Consider the following 17,651-nt stretch of genomic DNA (forward strand, 5'->3'; position numbering starts at 1 on the left):
GTACAGTGCTGGAATTATCAGATGGAAAAATGTTTAACACATAGATCTTCCATCAAGTAGCATACTGAGTGTTAAAGGAGAAAGAATGTCTGTATGTGTTTAACTGAGTCACTTTGCTGTACAGCAGAGGTTTGTACAACAGTGTGAATTAACTATACTTCATTAAAAAAATAATAAAATTAAAGAAGCATACAGTCTCTAACTGGAGAAACAGTAATGATATCAAAATACTAAGACAGTACAAGCATACTTTCTTGCATCGTATTTAATAACCTGCTCAGCTGAATGGCGGGCTCCCTGGTGGCTCAGTGGTAAAGAATCCGCCTGCCAGCGCAGGAGATGCAAGAGACGCAGGTTCAGTCCCTGGGTCGGGAAGATCCCCTGGAGGAGGAAACGGCAACCCGCTCCAGTATTCTTGTCCGGAGAGTCGCGTGCACAGAGCAGCCTGGTGGACTGCAGTCCGTGCGGTCACAAAGGACACGACTGAGAATGAGCTCAACAGACGGAATGGTGCAGACTTGAAATGCTCACACAGGACTCCTAAGAGGAAATGGAAAAGCTGAGATTCATAGGCATTGCATATTTCAGGAGATGATGGCCTTCTCCTTTGTTAGATAAGTACTCTCCTCAGATTTAAAGGTGATTAAAAAAAAAAACAGCTTTATTGAAGCATGATATGCATATCATAAAACTTTTTAAATGTACTTTTTAGTAACTTTTAGTAAATTTACAGAGTTGTGCAACCATCATAATCCAGTTTTAGAACATTTCCATCACCTTGATACGCCTGAGCAGCCTTTCTGCATTCCCAGCCCCACCTGCCAGTAAGCTACTTTCACTTTGTCTAGATTTGCCTTTCTGGATATTTCAGGTAATGAAGTCAGACCATGGTCTTCTGCTTCTAGCACCCTTTCCTAGGATAACTTCTAAGGTTCCTCCATGTTGGAGCCACATCAGTACTTTACTCCTCTCCAGTCCTTGTACGGACAGACCATCACTCAGGTTAATGAACACATGGGTTATTTCTGGTTTAAGGCTGTTAGAAATAGCACTGCTCTGAATGGTGTACAAGTTTTTGTGTGGTTATGTTTTCATTTCTTGTGGATAGCTTCCTAGGCAAGGCTAGAATTCATCTGTTGTATACACTGGCTGACTCTTCTTTCTTTTCAGTTTTGTGTGTACTGCTCCCAACTAAACTCCAAGAAGACCCTGAGAGTTAGACTATCTGACTCACTTTAGAGCCCCATCTAATACTTTTAGTTGTTTCACCTGCAGAATAAAGCTGCACTAAAAATATCTGGTTCATTGATCACTGTGATAATGGTTTGAAGTCACCTCTAACTCTCCTATTTATGAGCTCATCTCAAGCACATATGAACTGTTTTTCATCCTTTGTAGACGCTTTATTGTAGTAGAATTCACACACTGTATAGTTCACCCATGCACAGCATATAGTTCAGTGTTCGTGTATTCAGAGTCGTACATCCATCACTGTAATCAATTTTAGAACCTTTTCTTATTGCCAAAATAACATTCACACATACCCACCCACCTTGTTTCCCCACTTACCCCAGCCCCAGGTGACCACACATCTGCCCCTACAGATGTGCCTGTTCTGGACATTTTCTGTAAATGGACTCATAAATGGACTCATAGACTTTTATGTCTAGCTCCTTTCATTAGGGTGTTTTCAGGGGTCATCCATGTTGTATCATGTATCAATAATTTATTTCTTTTTATTTCTGAGAGTTCTTTTTTTCTAATAAAATTATATCTTTCTTATCTTTTTAATGTTTTTCCTTCTTCAGAATCCCAAAATTCTTCTCCTAGATGAAGCAACCAGGTGAGGATATCTTAATGTGTGATTATATTAAACCAAATTTGTTCTTTATTACAAACTTACTCTTCTGTTTTTCAAGTGACATGGCTGAGAACACCTTTACACTTTAAAGGGATGGGATATCAATTAATCATAACAGTTGGGAGGCAGGGAACAGGATGAATTGAGTTGAGGGTTCTAGGTCCAATTCAGACCTTTGTGATGAATCCCTCCTCACTTATCAGCAGATGTGAAAAATCCTTTTAAACTTACATGGCAGTTCTCTGGAGATCAAGGGTCAGAGCTTCTTTTTTTGATGGTAACTTTATAAAATTTAGACAGTTGACCCAGGGAGTTGCAGTTTTGATCGCAGTAGAGGTCAGCTGCTTATGAGGGGCTCACATATGTGTGCCAGGAAGCACATGCGTGAACGGTGTGCATGGCACTGACGCCTTTGCTTTGCTGTGGGTTCCCCTCTGTAGCGCACTGGACGCTGAGAACGAGCACCTCGTCCAGCAGGCTCTAGACCGACTGATGGAAGGAAGGACGGTGTTCATCATTGCCCACCGCCTGTCCACGATTAAGAACGCCAACGTGGTAGCAGTCCTTGACCAGGGGAGAATCATCGAGTGTGGGAAACATGAAGAGCTGCTTTTGAAACCAGATGGGATGTACAGGAAATTAATGAACAAACAGAGTTTTATTTCAGCATAAAGAAGCAGTTACTGGTATGAGAGGTTTTAAAGCAAAGCTGCACTGCAAGGGGAAAAAAAAACTCAGACTGTATGAAATCTGTAAATCAGACTTCAAGTCATTTGAAATCTGCCTATTTTTTCCAAAGTTTGTAAAATAGTTTTCAGATGGATTTGTTCTGAAGACCTTTTTATTCAGAATTTTAATAATAACTTTCTAAATGGTCTAGAGCACTGAAGTTATTTTCAGGTTTTGTATTTTCTTTTATCTTAGAATATTTTGATTAATAGAGCATGACACCTCATTTTCTTTTATCTGTTATAAATTGAAGCTATTGTCATACGACAACTATTAAAAGGGAATTACAAATAAAAAGCCTAATTATTTTAGGCCAGTTCACCAGTCACTGTGTAATCTCTTGGTAGTACTCTACCTAATTTGGGTCTCATCTTCCGAGGTAGCATGATAGACAGTGAAAAATCTAACCCTGTATTTTATCCTGCTAATCTCATAAAGCAAACTATATATATGTTGTTCAATTGCTAAGTCGTGTCTGACTCTTTGTAACCCCATGAACTTCAGCATGCCAACCTTCCCTGTCTTTCACCATCTCCTGGAGTTTGCTCAAACTCACGTCCACTGAGTCAGTGATGCCATACAACCATCTCATCCTCTGTCTCCCCTACTCCTCCTGCCCTCTATCTTTCCCAGTATCAGGGTCTTTCCCAATGAGTCGGGTCTTCTCCAGTGAGTCGGCTCTTCGCATCAGGTGGCCAAAGTATTGGAGCTTCAGCTTCAGCACTAGTCCTTCCAATGAATATTCAGGACTGATTTCTTTTAGGAAATATATATATATATATATATACAGACACAGGTAATGTCACATGGCAAGGAGGGGTCATTTATATTCCCTGTCTTCTGTGTCTTCAAAGGGATGAAAGTATAGGAATATGTGTTCCTTTGGGCTAAGGCTGTGTTTGCATGTGTGCAGTTTTTCGCATTTTTGGCACTTGAGAGCCTGATGAATTTTAAAAAGGGAAGAAGCCCCATTCTTTGAATATGAGAACTTCTGTTTTCATTATTCGTGTATTTGGGAAGTGAGGCATGAACTGCCAGGTATTATCAAAAAAGATGTAATTTTACACTTAGGTTGTCTGTAGGCATGTATCTTGAAAATTATCTTTTAAGAGTTTATAATTCCTAGTCAAATTTTACAGTGTTTTTTCAGTTAAATAGTTATGAAATTTCGTTCAATGGGGCTAAATTCCAAAATTATTAATATAGCTGTAATTTCAATCTTAAAACATTTGAAGGAAGTTTATACATTCTATAAAATGTCAAGAAACCTTAAGAGCTTTTCACCTTCTGAAAAGAGGATATAATTAACCATCTTTCTTTTATTTGTTGTTACAGTTAAAGCTAAACTTCTCAAAAATTCCTCAAGCAATGTTCTGAGCATTGCTTTGGATTTGTTGTATTCATATCAGCACTATTAAGTTGCCCTTCCAAGAAAAAGTACTTTTTCTGTAATGATAATGTCAGAACCTAAGAAGTGACAACGTTGATATGACTGAAAAGGAAGTTTTCTCAGGTCCGAAGTATTGTGATTAGCTTCCTGATTATACTGGAAGAAACCACTATTTCATGATAAGCATGGAGCACCACCTTTTGTTCTACATAAGGGAATTCATTAATGGATTCAGTGAATAAATGAACTCTGCTCTTTGAATTTAAACAGTACCTCTGTGACAGTCATCTTTAACAAGCTTTCCTCATGTTCTTCATGCTTTACTACTATGGTGATGGTCTCAAAAAGCAGACAAAACACAACTACAAGGTTGGATCTGAAGGAAATCTCTTTGTGCCATAGAAGTATTTACAAAACTGAATGTGATCATTATATTTTATTTTCTAATACCAGGTATTCCCTTTTATATCATGCATTAAAATTTATGGTGAACTTTGTCTGTGTTTGTCATTTCTTATAAAACTTTTTACTACATTTAGTTTCTTCCTAGAATTTATAAAGATTCAAGACTAAAAAAACATTACATACCTAGGAAAGTGAGAGTAATTATAAGTCCCAGTCCTCTGTCCTAATCTTTTTAGAAATTTTACTTATTTTTGGCTGTGCTGGGCTTTCGTCACTGAGCATGGGCTTTCTGTAGTTGTGACTAGCTGGGGGCTACTCTCTGGTCTGGCTCTGGGGCTTCTCAAGGGCTAACCCTGTGGGCTCAGTAGTTGCGGTGCACGGGCTTAGTTGCCCCTTGGCACGTGCGGTCTTCCCAGACAAGAGATCGAAAGTGCCCCATGCATTCGCAGGCAGATTCTTATCCACTGCATCACCAGAGATGTCCCTAATCTAAGATTTTTAATGTCCTCACTTGTTATTTATAAACATTGTTTAGTTGCTGCAGCATAGTAAGGGAGCATCTCCTGCCATGTGTCAGACAAGGAACTGTGCTGTAGAACTGGGGACAGATGAATAAGGTGTAGTGTCTGCCCTCTAGAAGCTTCCAGCGTAGAAGGAGCCATCAGGTATATAAAAAAATTAATTACAAGAAAACAGTTACAACATCTCTGTGACATTTAGCTAACATAGAGTTTGGTGCCACTCTTTCTTTCCAGAGTGCACGTGTTACCACATTGGTTACTTGGACAACCCTGTAATTTAAATAAATACCTATCCCTGTTCACAGATGAGGATGGACGCACAGGCAGGTTGTGCATTGGTGCAGCCAGCCTCGATGCTGCGTACAGGAAGATGCCAGAAAAACGGGCAGGGCTGGCACAGGGACCATCACCACTGCATGGCAAACAGTTTTCATTGTGTGTGCGTGGGGAGCCACTGAAGGACATGTCACTCATGTAGGCAAATAGAGATGAGCAGAAAGAAAGCTTAAATTATGTCAAAACCTCCATGTGAAGATAAAATATCACATTAATGAACCGAGTGCTTGTTCTCCGCTCATCCAGACTCCTCTCTGTGCAATGTCTCTAAACTTGGACCTTGCTGGTTCCCATGAAATAATCACAAATTAAACCATTATAGGCTATGCCCTGTATTTGGACCTTTATAAACTAGGGCTCCACTTAGGAATGCCATTTAATCTCCATTTTTCCATAAAAGTGCCAAAGCTGCTAGAAAATAAATGAAAACAAATGTAAATGTCACAAAACATTAAGTATATTAGTGAAGAAGTTTGTGGAAAGTGGATTTAAATGCTTGTTTGGGGATGCTTTTGTATGTGTTTACATCTGAGGCATCGTTGAGCTTAGCCGGTAATCTCCATTCAGCTCACTCGGTAAACATTTACACAGCATCTTCTGTTGGGCTCTGTGCTACTGCTGGCGGGGCCTTCCTCAGGAAGCTAGTGCTGCTGGCCTACAGCTGCGACCTCTTACCTGTTTTGTATGGCCTCCGAAGCTAATGAGGGCTTTTACAGTTTTAAATGGTTTTTAAAAGTTCATAACGCTTTAAAGTTACATGAAGTTCGAATCTCAGTGTTGATAAGTTGTTTTACTGGGACGCAGCCGTGCGCACTTGGCAGCAGGCTGAGAGCTGGGGACTCTTCCTGTCTGTCCCTTGACAGTGTTTGCAGCCCCCAGAACTGGTGATAACAATACATGTTCTTCACTGCTTGAGGGATGTGTAAACCATGCTGAAACTTAAGAGTTATTTCAAACAATTCCCTTACCACTAGATAAGACTAAAGGGAAGCCTTGGAAATGATTGTGGGCGTGCATGCTCAGTCGTGTCCGCCTCTTTGTGACCCTATCAACGTAGCCCGCCAGGCTTCTCTGTCCGTGGGATTCTCCAGGCAAGAATACTGGGATGGGCTGCCATGTCCTCCTCCAGGGGATCTTTCCCACGCAGTGATCAAACCCGTGGCTCCTGTATCTCCTGCACTGCAGGCGATTTTTTACCACTGAGCCCTGGATAATATCCACAGTAATTTCGTCACTGTGCCCCTGCCTTCCCATTTGAAGAGGATCATAATTGCTGTGTTGCTGAAAATAGAATTCTGACAATCTTACCACATCTGCAGGAAATAATCCAGGCTGCTTTCCTACTGACGACTGCAGTAATGAGTTCTACATCAATCATTTTCGTCCTCACTGAAAGCTGCATTTTAGGAAGCTGAACAGATGGAGGCACATGTAGGTTAAGCATCTCACACACACACACATACTGCACTTGTGAGGGGTTATTCTTTTTATTTTAATAAAAATGGACTTACATTGGACATAAATTTGTTTTTAAATTTGATGACAATGTTTCCCTACATTTTTAAGTATTCATTACACACATCCACATGTGTTCTTTTTAACCTATAGTATTCTATAATGTTAGTATATTATAAATCTATTGTTAGATTTATCTTTCTATATTCTCTGCTGTCATAAACAATGCTGCCTATATATCTTTGTTATGATTTATTTCTTTTCAAATTTCTAAAAGTGTACACTATTTGATTTTGCAGTTTTTTTGACATCTTCAAATGCAGTGATATTTCTATTCTCTAATTCTCACAAGTGGGCACGACTAGCAACATAACAGAGATTCAAAAATGTGACAGAGACAGTAGAGAGAAAAGGTAGGGATTTGAAACAAGCCTCAATTAATTCCAGAGTCTATGCGCAAGGCAGAAGCCAAGCAGAGCAGAAGCCCAACTCAGTGAAAGCTCCCACAGTGGAAGCTGAACACAAAGAAAACCCAACACAGTGGAAATGACAGGAAGCCAAAAGTGCTGGAAACCAGGACAGCAAGAGCAAACTCGGCAGAAAGCTCACACAGCTCAGTCTCAGATTCCAGAAGAACTGTTAAGGAGGGCCGAAAGGAGCTACTCCACGTTCAAGCTCAGGAGGGCCAGCCGTGAGGAGATACCCCTCATCCAAGGTAAGGAGCAGCAGCTGTGCTTTGCTGGAGCAGTCGTGAAGAGATACCCCACGACCAAGGTAAGAGAAACCCAAGTAAGATGGTAGGTATTGCGAGAGGGCATCAGAGGGCAGACACACTGAAATCATAATCACAGAAAACTAGTCAATCTGATCACACGGACCGCAGCCTTGTCTAATTCAATGAAACTAAGCCATGACTCACTGGAAAAGACTCTGATGCTGGGAAAGGTTGGGGGCGGGAGGAGAAGGGGACGACGGAGAATGAGATGGCTGGATGGCATCACCGACTCTGTGGACATGAGTTTGAGTGAACTCCGGGAGTTGGTGGTGGACAGGGAGGCCTGGCGTGCTGTGATTCATGGGGTCGCGGAGAGTCGGACACGACTGAGCGACTGAACTGAACTGAACTGAACTGAAGCCATGCCATGTGGGGCCACCCATGATGGGCGGGTCATGGTGGAGATGTCTGAAGAATGTGGTCCACTGGAGAAGGCAATGGCAAAACACTTCAGTATTCTTGCCTTGAGAACCCCATGAACAGTATGAAAAGGCAAAATGATAGGATACTGAACGAGGAACTCCCCAGGTCAGTAGGTGCCCAGTATGCTACTGGAGGTCAGTGGAGAAATAAATCCAGAAAAAATGAAAGGATGGAGCCAAAGCAAAAACAATACCCAGTTGTGGATGTGACCGGTGATAGAAGCAAGGTCCGATGCTGTATAGAGCAATATTGCATAGGAACCTGGAATGTTAGGTCCATGAACCAAGGCAAATTGGAAGTGGTCAAACAGGAGACGGCAAGAGTGAACATCGACATTCTAGGAATCAGTGAACTAAGATGGACTGGAATGGGTGAATTTAACTCAGATGACCATTATATCTACTACCGTGGGCAGGAATCCCTTAGAAGAAATGGAGTGGCCATCATGGTCAACAAAAGAGTCTGAAGTGCAGTACTTGGATGCAATCTTAAAAACGACAGAATGATCTCTGTTCGTTTCCAAGGCAAACCATTCAATATTACAGTAATCCAAGCCTATGCCCCAACCAGTAACGCTGAAGAAGCTGAAGTTGAACAGTTCTATGAAGACCTACAAGACCTTTAGACCTAACACCCAAAAAAGATGTCCTTTTCATTATAGGGGACTGGAATGCAAAAGCTGGAAGTGAAGAAACACCTGGAGTAACAGGCAAATTTGGCCTTGGAGTAGGGAATGAAGCACGGCTAACTCTAATACAGTCTTGCCAAGAGAACGCACTGGTCACAGCAAACACCCTCTTCCAACAACACAAGAGAAAACACTACACATGGACATCACCAGATGGTCAACACCAAAATCAGATTGATTATCTTCTTTGCAGCCAAAGATGGAGAAGCTGTATACAGTTAGCAAAAACAAGACCAGGAGCTGACTGTGGCTCAGATCATGAACTCCTTATTGCCAAATTCAGACTTAAATTGAAGAATGTAGGGAAAACCACTAGACCATTCAGATATGACCTAAATCAAATCCCTTATGATTATACAGTGGAAGTGAGAAATAGATTTAAGGGACTAGATCTGATAGAGTGCCTGATGAACTCTGGATGGAGGTTCATGACATTGTACAGGAGACAGGGATCAAGACCATCCCCATGGAAAAGAAATGCAAAAAAGCAAAATGGCTGTCTGGGGAGGCCTTACAAATAGTTGTGAAAAGAAGTGAAAAGCAAAGGAGAAAAGGAAAGATATAAGCATCTGAATGCAGAGTTCCAAAGAATAGCAAGGAGAGATAAGAAAGCCTTCCTCAGTGATCAATGAAAAGAAATAGAGGAAAACAACAGAATAGGAAAGACTAGAGATCTCTTCAAGAAAATTAGAGACATCAAGGGAATATTTCCTGCAAAGATGGGCTCAATAAAGGACAGAAATGGTATGGACCTAACAGAAGCAGAAAATATTAAGAAGAGGAGACAAGAAAATACAGAAGAACTGTACAAAAAATATCTTCACGACCCAGATAATCACAATGGTGTGATCACTCACCTAGAGCCAGACATCTTGGAATGTGAAGTCAAGTGGGCCTTAGAGAGCATCACTACGAACAAAGCTAGTGGAGGTGATGGAATTCAAGTTGAGCTACTTCAAATCCTGAAAGATGATGCTGAAAGTGCTGCACTCAATATGCCTGCAAATTTGGAAAACTCAGCAGTGGCCACAGGACTGGAAAAGGTCAGTCTTCATTCCAATCCCAAAGAAAGGCAATGTCAAAGAATGCTCAAACTACCACACAATTGCACTCATCTCACACGCTAGTAAAGTCATGCTCAAAATTCTCCAAGCCAGGCTTCAGCAATACATGAACCGTGAACTTCCAGATGTTCAAGCTTGGTTTTAGAAAAGGCAGAGGAACCAGAGATCAAATTGCCAACATCCGCTGGAGCAAGAGAGTTCCAGAAAAACATCTATTTCTGCTTCATTGACTATGCCAAAGCCTTTGACTGTGTGGATCACAATGAACTGTGGAAAATTCTGGAAGAGATGGGAATACCAGACCACCTGACCTGCCTCTTGAGAAACCTATATGCAGGTCAGGAAGCAACAGTTAGAACTGGACATGGAACAACAGACTGGTTCCAAATAGGAAAAGGAGTACGTCAAGGTTGTATATTGTCACCCTGCTTATTTAACTTATATGCAGAATACATCATTAGGAACGCTGGGCTGGAAGAAGCACAAGCTGGAATCAAGATTTCCAGGAGAAATATCAATAACCTCAGATATGCAGATGAAACCACCCTTATGGCAGAAAGTGAAGAGGAACTAAAGAGCCTCTTGATGAAAGTGAAAGAGGAGAGTGAAAAAGTTGGCTTAAAGCTCAACATTAAGAAAACTAAGATCATGGCATCTGGTCCCATCACTTCATGGGAAATAGATGGGGAAACTGTGGAAACAGTGTCAGACTTTATTTTTTTGGGCTCCAAAATCACTGTGGATGCTGACTGCAGCCATGAAATTAAAAGACGCTTACTCCTTGGAAGGAAAGTTATGACCAATCTAGATAGCATATTAAAAAGCAGAGATTTTACTTTGCCAACCAAGGTCCGTATAGTCAAGACTGGTTTTTCCAGTGGTCATGTATGGATGTGAGAGTTGGACTGTGAAGAAAGCTGATCGCCGAAGAATTGATCTTTTGAACTGTGGTGTTGGAGAAGACTCTTGAGAGTCTCTTGGACTGCAAGGAGATCCAACCAGTCCATTCTAAAGGAGATCAGTCCTGGGTGTTCACTGGAAGGACTGATGTTGAAGCTGAAACTCCAATACTTTGGGCACCTCATGCAAAGAGTTGACTCACTGGAAAAGAGATGTTGGGAGGGTTTGGGGGCAGGAGGGGAAGGGGACTACAGAGAATGAGATGGCTGGATGGCATCACTGACTTGATGGACATTAGTTTGAGTGAACTCCAGGGGTTGGTGATGGACAGGGAGGCCTGGTGTGCTGTGATCCATAGGGTTGGACAGAGTCGGACATGGCTGAGCGACTGAACTGAACTGATGCTGCTGCTGTGTCGCTTCTGTCGTTTCCGCTCTGTGCAACCCCATAGACGGCAGCCCACCAGGCTCCCCCGTCCCTGGGATTCTCCAGGCAAGAACACTGGAGTGAGTTGCCATTTCCTTCTCCAATGCATGAAAGTGAAAAGTGAAAGTGAAGTCGCTCAGTCGTATCCGACTCTTAGCGACCCCATGGACTGCAGCCCACCAGGCTCCTCCGTCCTTGGGATTTTCCAGGCAAGAGCACTGGGGTGGGTGCCATCGCCTTCTCCGTCCAGAGTCTATACATTCTCTCAATTACTGTTGTTTTCATTGTTTAGTCACTAAATTGTGTCCATCTCTTTTGTGACCCCATGGATTGTAGCCCGCCAGGCTCCTCTGTCCATGGGATTTCCCAGGCTGGAGTGGGTTGCCATTTCCTTCTCCAGGGGATCTTCCCAATCCAGGGATCAAACCAGAGTCTCCTGCATTGACAGGTGGATTCTTTACCACTGGGCAACCAGGGAAGCCCTGTTAATTACCACTCAGTAGTTACCCAAATGTCCTAAGACAAAAAAAGTCCCAAGACAGATGTCTCCATAACACCTGGGAATGCAAATGTTAGAAATGCAGATTCTTAGCCCTCAGCCAAATGAGTCAGACATCGAGGTGGGGCTCAGCTGTCCAACTTAACCAGCCCTCCATGTGGTTCTTAGGCTGGAGAGGCCTTTGCACTAGAACATTCTTCCTTCTGGACTTCTAAAGTGGCTACACTAGATAAAATGTGGTGAAAAGATAAACAGGGAAACGGCAGCACTAGGGAGGGATAAACAAGTACCTGGCTGGCTGCCCCAAGGTATACGTGCTACACATCTTCTGTTCCACTCGCCTTCTCCACTGTTTCCTCCAGGAGGTGGGAGGAAATAGTGCTCTCGGCTCCCACCAAGAGTACTGTCCTAGTGTCCTCCTCCTTCACATTCTGGCCTCCTCACACTGAGGTCAGGGCACTTCCTTTCCCAGCTGCTCCCTCCTTCTGGGTGGCCTTGAGTTGGCTGTGTCTCCTGATCCACAGCCATGGTCTGGTGACCCCTTCTCTTCTTGGCCCATTTGTTCTCAGGCGCCTCAGGGCTCTATACAATCTCTAACAGTCCTTTATTAAACTCTCTACCCAGCTTGAGTGCTGTTTCCTTTAGGATCTTGTTTGACAGTCTACAAGGCCCTTCCCAGGCCCTCATTTCTCCAGATTCCTCCACTTTTAGTCACTTGTCATTGGTTGGTTTGTCTAAAGACCCTGGAACGTACCAGGCTCTTTGCTGCTTCTGGTCCTTTGCCAGAGGATCCACTGCTTCAAATACTCTTCCTTTTTTATTGCCTGGCTGAGGGCACGTCTCAGCAGAGATGTCCTTTTCTCTCAGAGGCCTTTGTAGATCTTGCTCCAAAGTCAGATACCCACTCATTCTCTGTCACACACCCTCCTCTTTTCCTTCATTGTACACATATCAACTCGTGGTTGTGTAAATAAATTTGTGTTCATTTGTTCAGGACTTGTCTTTCTCATTGGCCTGTGATCTCGAGAGTAGGGCCCATGTCTGCTGTGTTTACAGTTAGAAAACTTAGCACTTAGCATACAGGCTGGCACATGGAAGGTAGTCAGTAAGAATGAATGAATAACTGTCTATTCACCATCCTCCAACAGTCATACACCTGGACTCCATGTCAAGTCACGTAGTATGGGACGATGCAAAAGGCTGGGATTACTGAAATTATCACTCAATACGCACCTCAGCTAGCTGGGGGTCAGCATCCTGTGTTTTCATAGCCTGAGTTTCCTCAGGGCTCACCAGCTCACACGGTGGTGACAATCACTGATGACTATGACATCCTTGGAGAAGGAAATGGCAACCCACTCCAGTATTCTTGCCTAGAGGATTCTGTGGACAGAGGGGCCTAATGGGCTGCTGTCCATGGGGTCTCGTGGAGTCGGACACGACTGAAGCGCCTTAGCATGACATCCTTTGTTTACTTATATGGCAGGCAATATTCCACTTATCAGCTGTAGTGTGGAAGGACAGTGTTGAAGACCATCCAGAGGCGAGAAGACCCAAAAGAAGGCAAAAGGCTAAAAAAGAGGGACGTGTGAGCACTTTAACCAGGGCAAAGGCAATGCAGATGTGGTTTCTACTAGAGATGCTCAGGAGTACAGTGTCCCAGGTGTTACAGTGGAGGAAAATGTGAAGGATGAATCTAGGATAGCGCTCTTCTTTTTGCCCTGGACAACTAACCAATTTTATCCAACGGGCCAGAGGTGGTAGTGAAACAGGAGTCCTAAAGAAAACCTGAATTCAGCTTTTAATGAGTAGATTGTGAGGCTTGCGCAGGACATCCAGGTGAAAGCAGGCCACTAGGGCTTGCCTTGTAGCTCAGTCGGTAAAGAATGTGCCTGCAGTGCAGAAGACCTGGGTTCAATCCCTGAGTTGGGAAGATTCCCTGGGGAAGGAAATGGCAACCCACTACAGTATCTTTGCCTGGAAAATCTCATGGACTGAGGAGCCTAGTGGATTGCAGTCCACAGGGTGACAAAGAGTCGGCACGACTGAGCGACTAACCTTACTTACTTAGGGCTGTCAGAAGCCTATGGGTTTTGATCAGGACCTGCTAGAGATACAGACTTGTTATGTCACTAGCATGAAGGAGAAATAACAAATCTGGGGAATAACGTCTATAACACTGAATGTGAAACCAGTGTCAGCTTTACAGATTTCCTCCCTTATTTTGGACCAGGGAATGAACTCTTTTCATTTACCAAGAGGTTCAGGAAGGACCAGCGTGCCGGGGCTTTGCCTTTCAGCTGCTGGAGGGGCAGCCCCACCCTCCAGACCGGAGAAGAGCCCGTGCTTTTCCAGTTTCACTTCCCTGGAAACTCTGGACTTCATCGCCTCCACTGTTCCGCTCCAGGGCCTGTCGCTCAGGTTCCCTTTCAACTTCGAGGGTCCGCAGCTTCCACCACGCCCCACGGCTCGGCGTTCTCCTTTACATCATCAAAGCGCGCCCCGTTCCGGTTTCTCCTGCCGGCCCAGCCAAGCCTCGGTACTCAGCGCTGCGCCTCACTGTCACCGCAGCGCACCCTGCCTGCCTCCCAGGTTTTCCAGAGGTCTCGCCCGCGCCCAGCGGCTCGCGCAGAGCTTGGACGTCATCACAGCGCACCACGCAGCCTGGCGCTGCTTTTTGACGTCTAGTCGCGCGCCCTCCCGCCCGTCGGGTGCTGGAGCTCCGCGCGCGGGCTGCGCTTTAGCCCGGCGGCTGGAACGTGCGCTGTCTGTTGCCTCTCCTTTCGGTCATGTTCCCGGTAGTCTCCTCTCCGCGGACCCCGGGGACCGGAACTCGAAGAGGCCCCCTAGGCGCAGTCGGGCCTGGCTCCACGCCCCGGGCGACCGGCAGGAAGGGTCTGACTCTCGGGTCTTCTGTCAGCTCCCCCGTGCTCTTCTCTCCGGCCGGCCGTCGGAGCTCCCTGAGCTCGCGGTGAGTGGTCATCCTGGGTTGGGTTCGGCGACTCACAGGCTCACGGGCCTTCAGAAGCCACGGAACCAGGGACGGCGAGGGACGCCAGAGTGCTGGGAAAATAGACAGCCGTCACCTTTGCACCCTTGCGTGTGATTATTTCAGCCTCGGTTTGATTAATTCATCAATTGAGTCTTTGCTTCACACACTTTGCATGGATTTACCTTTGTGTAGAGGGGGATTACGCTCCGATAGTTGCTGATAGTCAGGGAAGCCTGGCGTGCTGCAGTCCATGGGGTGGCAAAGAGTCGGGTACGACTGAGCGACTGAACTGAACTGAGAGTGGAGAGGTGGCTCAGTGGTAGAGAGTCTCCCTGACAAGGTCGACACCTGGGTTCGACCCCTGAGTCAGGAAGATCCCCTGGAGAAGGAAATGGCAACCCACTCCAGTTGTCTTGCCTGGCAAATCCCAAGGACCGAGGAGCCTGGGGAGCGAAGAGTCCAGCACGACTTAGCAACTAAACAACAACAGAGGTGTTGAATTAGAATCTGGTGATAAGAACAAGGCAGGTAACCACCTGATTCTAATTACCTGTGATCTAGTGTAGGTCACACATAATCTCTTCATCTGCGAAATGGCAGTAATGAACCTAATCTGATCCTGCCAAAGGAGTCAAAATGAAATGCCACGATGCAGATGTAAAGTGATGGTGGCAATGAAGGCCTCAAACCCTGTAGAATCATTATATTTGCCTAACATAGTAACTCCCCGGTTAACATCTGCTTATTGATAGTTAAAGGGATTTTAGCTACAGAAGATAACCCTGCAGCTAAATTAATAGGGAAAAGACTTTCCATAAGCAACGAAATAAGAATAGTTATGTTACCAAATAAAAGTGTGGCACACCAGTGCATGTCACTTGTGAGATCGTGCTCTGCACCTTCCCTTTCATAGTTAATCTAGTAGAGAAGCACGTGTGTTTCTTGAGTGGTTCCCTTTGAATTCGTCTATCAAAAATGAATGTGCCTCTGTAAGAAAATGGTAATTCGTCTATCAAAAATGAATGTGCCTCTGTAAGAAAATGGTAATATTGAGACATATTTAAAATTTATCTATAGAAAATTGCAATATTTTAAAGGAGAAATTATTTTTAAAGAATACCTTGTATTCCTTGACTTTTGTAGTTTGTAAAGTGCTGTTCAAATGGTGATCTTGTGATTGTTTTCTACTCCTTTTGACAGAAGTCAGTGAATAAAAGTCATACTTTGTTTTCATCTTTTTATTTTAATTTCTTCTTAACTTTTGGTGATCAACTCAAAGAAAAACCTTTGTTATATTCAGTCAGAAATAATGCTGTCAACCACTCTGTATGTGGACTCATTTAATGATAAGAGAATCCTATGATAAGAGAATAACTTTTATATTGATTTATTTATACTTTTTCTGAATGTTAAGAAGGTGAGAAGGAAATATAATCTCTACTGCTGTGTCTGTTATTGAAGAAGAGGTAACAGCAGATACTCATGACCCTACTTAATTTCTTGATTTTAATGGTATATCTGGTAAAATCTTATATTTCTAGATTTGATTAGAGCTTAAAGATAATGTAACCCAATGTTTGTAAAACTTTTTTTGACCACAGAGTATGATAAACTGTACTCTATATTCTATTTTGTTTTTCAAAAATGTTGACTGAAACCCTCAAAATGACATATAACTTGAAAAATACTGATTTAGTCCAACCTTCTTATTTCACAGTTAAGGAAGGAGAATTATAAAGAGTTGAAGTGACTAGATCATGCATCTAATTACTGAAGCATGAGAATCAAAGCCAGATTCTGTTAGGTTTTTTTTTTTTTTAATGAAAAATACATTTACACAGTATACATGAGCCAGAGTTTTTCACTATTAAGCTTCATCTTTCTTCTTGTTTATCAAAGATTTTCTCTTCATTGTGAAAATATATACATAACGTTATAATGAATAATGGAAAAATTTTAAGTTATGAGTAAAATAATATGGTCTCATTTCTTTAGAGGAACACCTACACGAATTTTCCCACACCACTCCATAACTGAGTCTGTGAACTATGATGTGAAAACATTTGGATCTTCTCTCCCTGTTAAAGTCATTGAAGCCTTAACGTTGTCTGAAGGTTGGTGTCATTTTTCATTTGTCTCTATTAGCAATTCAAATGAAGCCTAGGTCTGGCATGAAGATAGAAATTTGTGCTTTCTCTGGTCAGCTGGTAAAGAATCATCTGCAGTGCAGGAGACCCCGGTTCAATTCCTGAGTTGGGAATATCTGCTGGAGAAGGGATAGGCTATCCACTCCAGTATTCGTGGGCTTCCCTTGTGGCTTTGCTGGTAAAGAATCTGACTGCAATGCAGGAGATATGGGTTCAATCCCTGGGTTGGGAAGATTCCCTGGAGAAATGAATGGCTACCCACTCCAGTATTCTGGCCTGGAGAATTCCATGCACTGTATATAGTCTACAGAGTCTCAAAGATTCAGACATGACTGAGCGACTTTCACTTTACTTCACTGGTGTACCTTCACTTCCTTGGGGACAAATAGTTGACTTACTTGGTTTTTCATTGTGTTTGAGAAATATAACAAATTTGGGAATCAGAATGAGCTCATTTTAGCACAATCAAAATAAGTATTTATGGTTGTACATACTGTGTATGCAAAACTCAGTCCAATTTCAAAAGTTGAGTGTATGAAGTTCAGCTTTTTAAAAAAATCCAGAAACTACTACCTCACATTATTGGGTTTAATAATGCAATAGAATGAAGTCTGACCTCCATTTTGGATCTGTTAGTACCCCAGAAGCTGTATGCGTAATTTTTTTTACCTTTCATGCTCACTTTTATTTTCCTTTTTCCTTCTCACATAAGAACTTTTCTACCCACCAATTTTCTTATAGCTGTAAAGTCATTTGATGTTGGTCAGGTACCATTTTATCCCCTAAAACTTTGGTGGCATCAAAATATGACAGTTCAGTTCAGCCACTCAGTCGTGTCCGACATTTTGCGACCCCATGAATCACAGCACGCAAGGCCTCCCTGTCCATCACCAACTCCCAGAGTTCACACAAACACAGGTCCATCGAGTCTGTGATGCCATCCAGTCATCTCATTCTCTGTCGTCCCCTTCTCCTCCTGCCCCCAATCCCTCCCAGCATCAGACTCTTTTCCAGTGAGTCAACTCTTCGCATGAGGTGGC

General features: G+C 43.2%; 2 protein-coding genes across 4 annotated transcripts in view; both read left to right on the plus strand.

The window, feature by feature from the left end:
- ABCB10 (ATP binding cassette subfamily B member 10) overlaps window positions 1-4,472 on the plus strand; it is a 37,725-nt gene extending 33,253 nt beyond the window's left edge. Inside the window, exons 12-14 of one of the 3 annotated variants that reach the window (XR_016038712.1) lie at window positions 734-824; window positions 1,809-1,843; window positions 2,302-2,385. Coding sequence is in view for 2 of the 3 variants with exons in the window: in XM_088841820.1 (XP_088697946.1) it covers window positions 1,809-1,843; window positions 2,302-2,533 (267 nt within the window). In the remaining variant the exon portion in view is untranslated. Of the gene's footprint in view, window positions 1-733; window positions 825-1,808; window positions 1,844-2,301 lie in introns of all 3 variants that reach the window. The other 2 variants (XM_088841820.1, XM_055425845.2) reach the window with 2 other exon arrangements.
- Window positions 4,473-14,041: 9,569 nt separating this feature from the next.
- The window catches only part of NUP133 (nucleoporin 133), a 60,276-nt gene continuing 56,666 nt past the window's right edge, over window positions 14,042-17,651 (plus strand). Inside the window, exons 1-2 of the mRNA XM_055425843.2 lie at window positions 14,042-14,443; window positions 16,460-16,578. Coding sequence (XP_055281818.1) covers window positions 14,262-14,443; window positions 16,460-16,578 — 301 coding nt within the window. The 5' untranslated portion in view covers window positions 14,042-14,261. The remainder of the gene's footprint in view (window positions 14,444-16,459; window positions 16,579-17,651) is intronic.

This window comes from Moschus berezovskii, chromosome 12 (assembly GCF_049115385.1).
Source record: "Moschus berezovskii isolate FMDL1 chromosome 12, NW_MosBer_1.0, whole genome shotgun sequence".
Lineage (NCBI taxonomy): Eukaryota > Metazoa > Chordata > Mammalia > Artiodactyla > Moschidae > Moschus > Moschus berezovskii.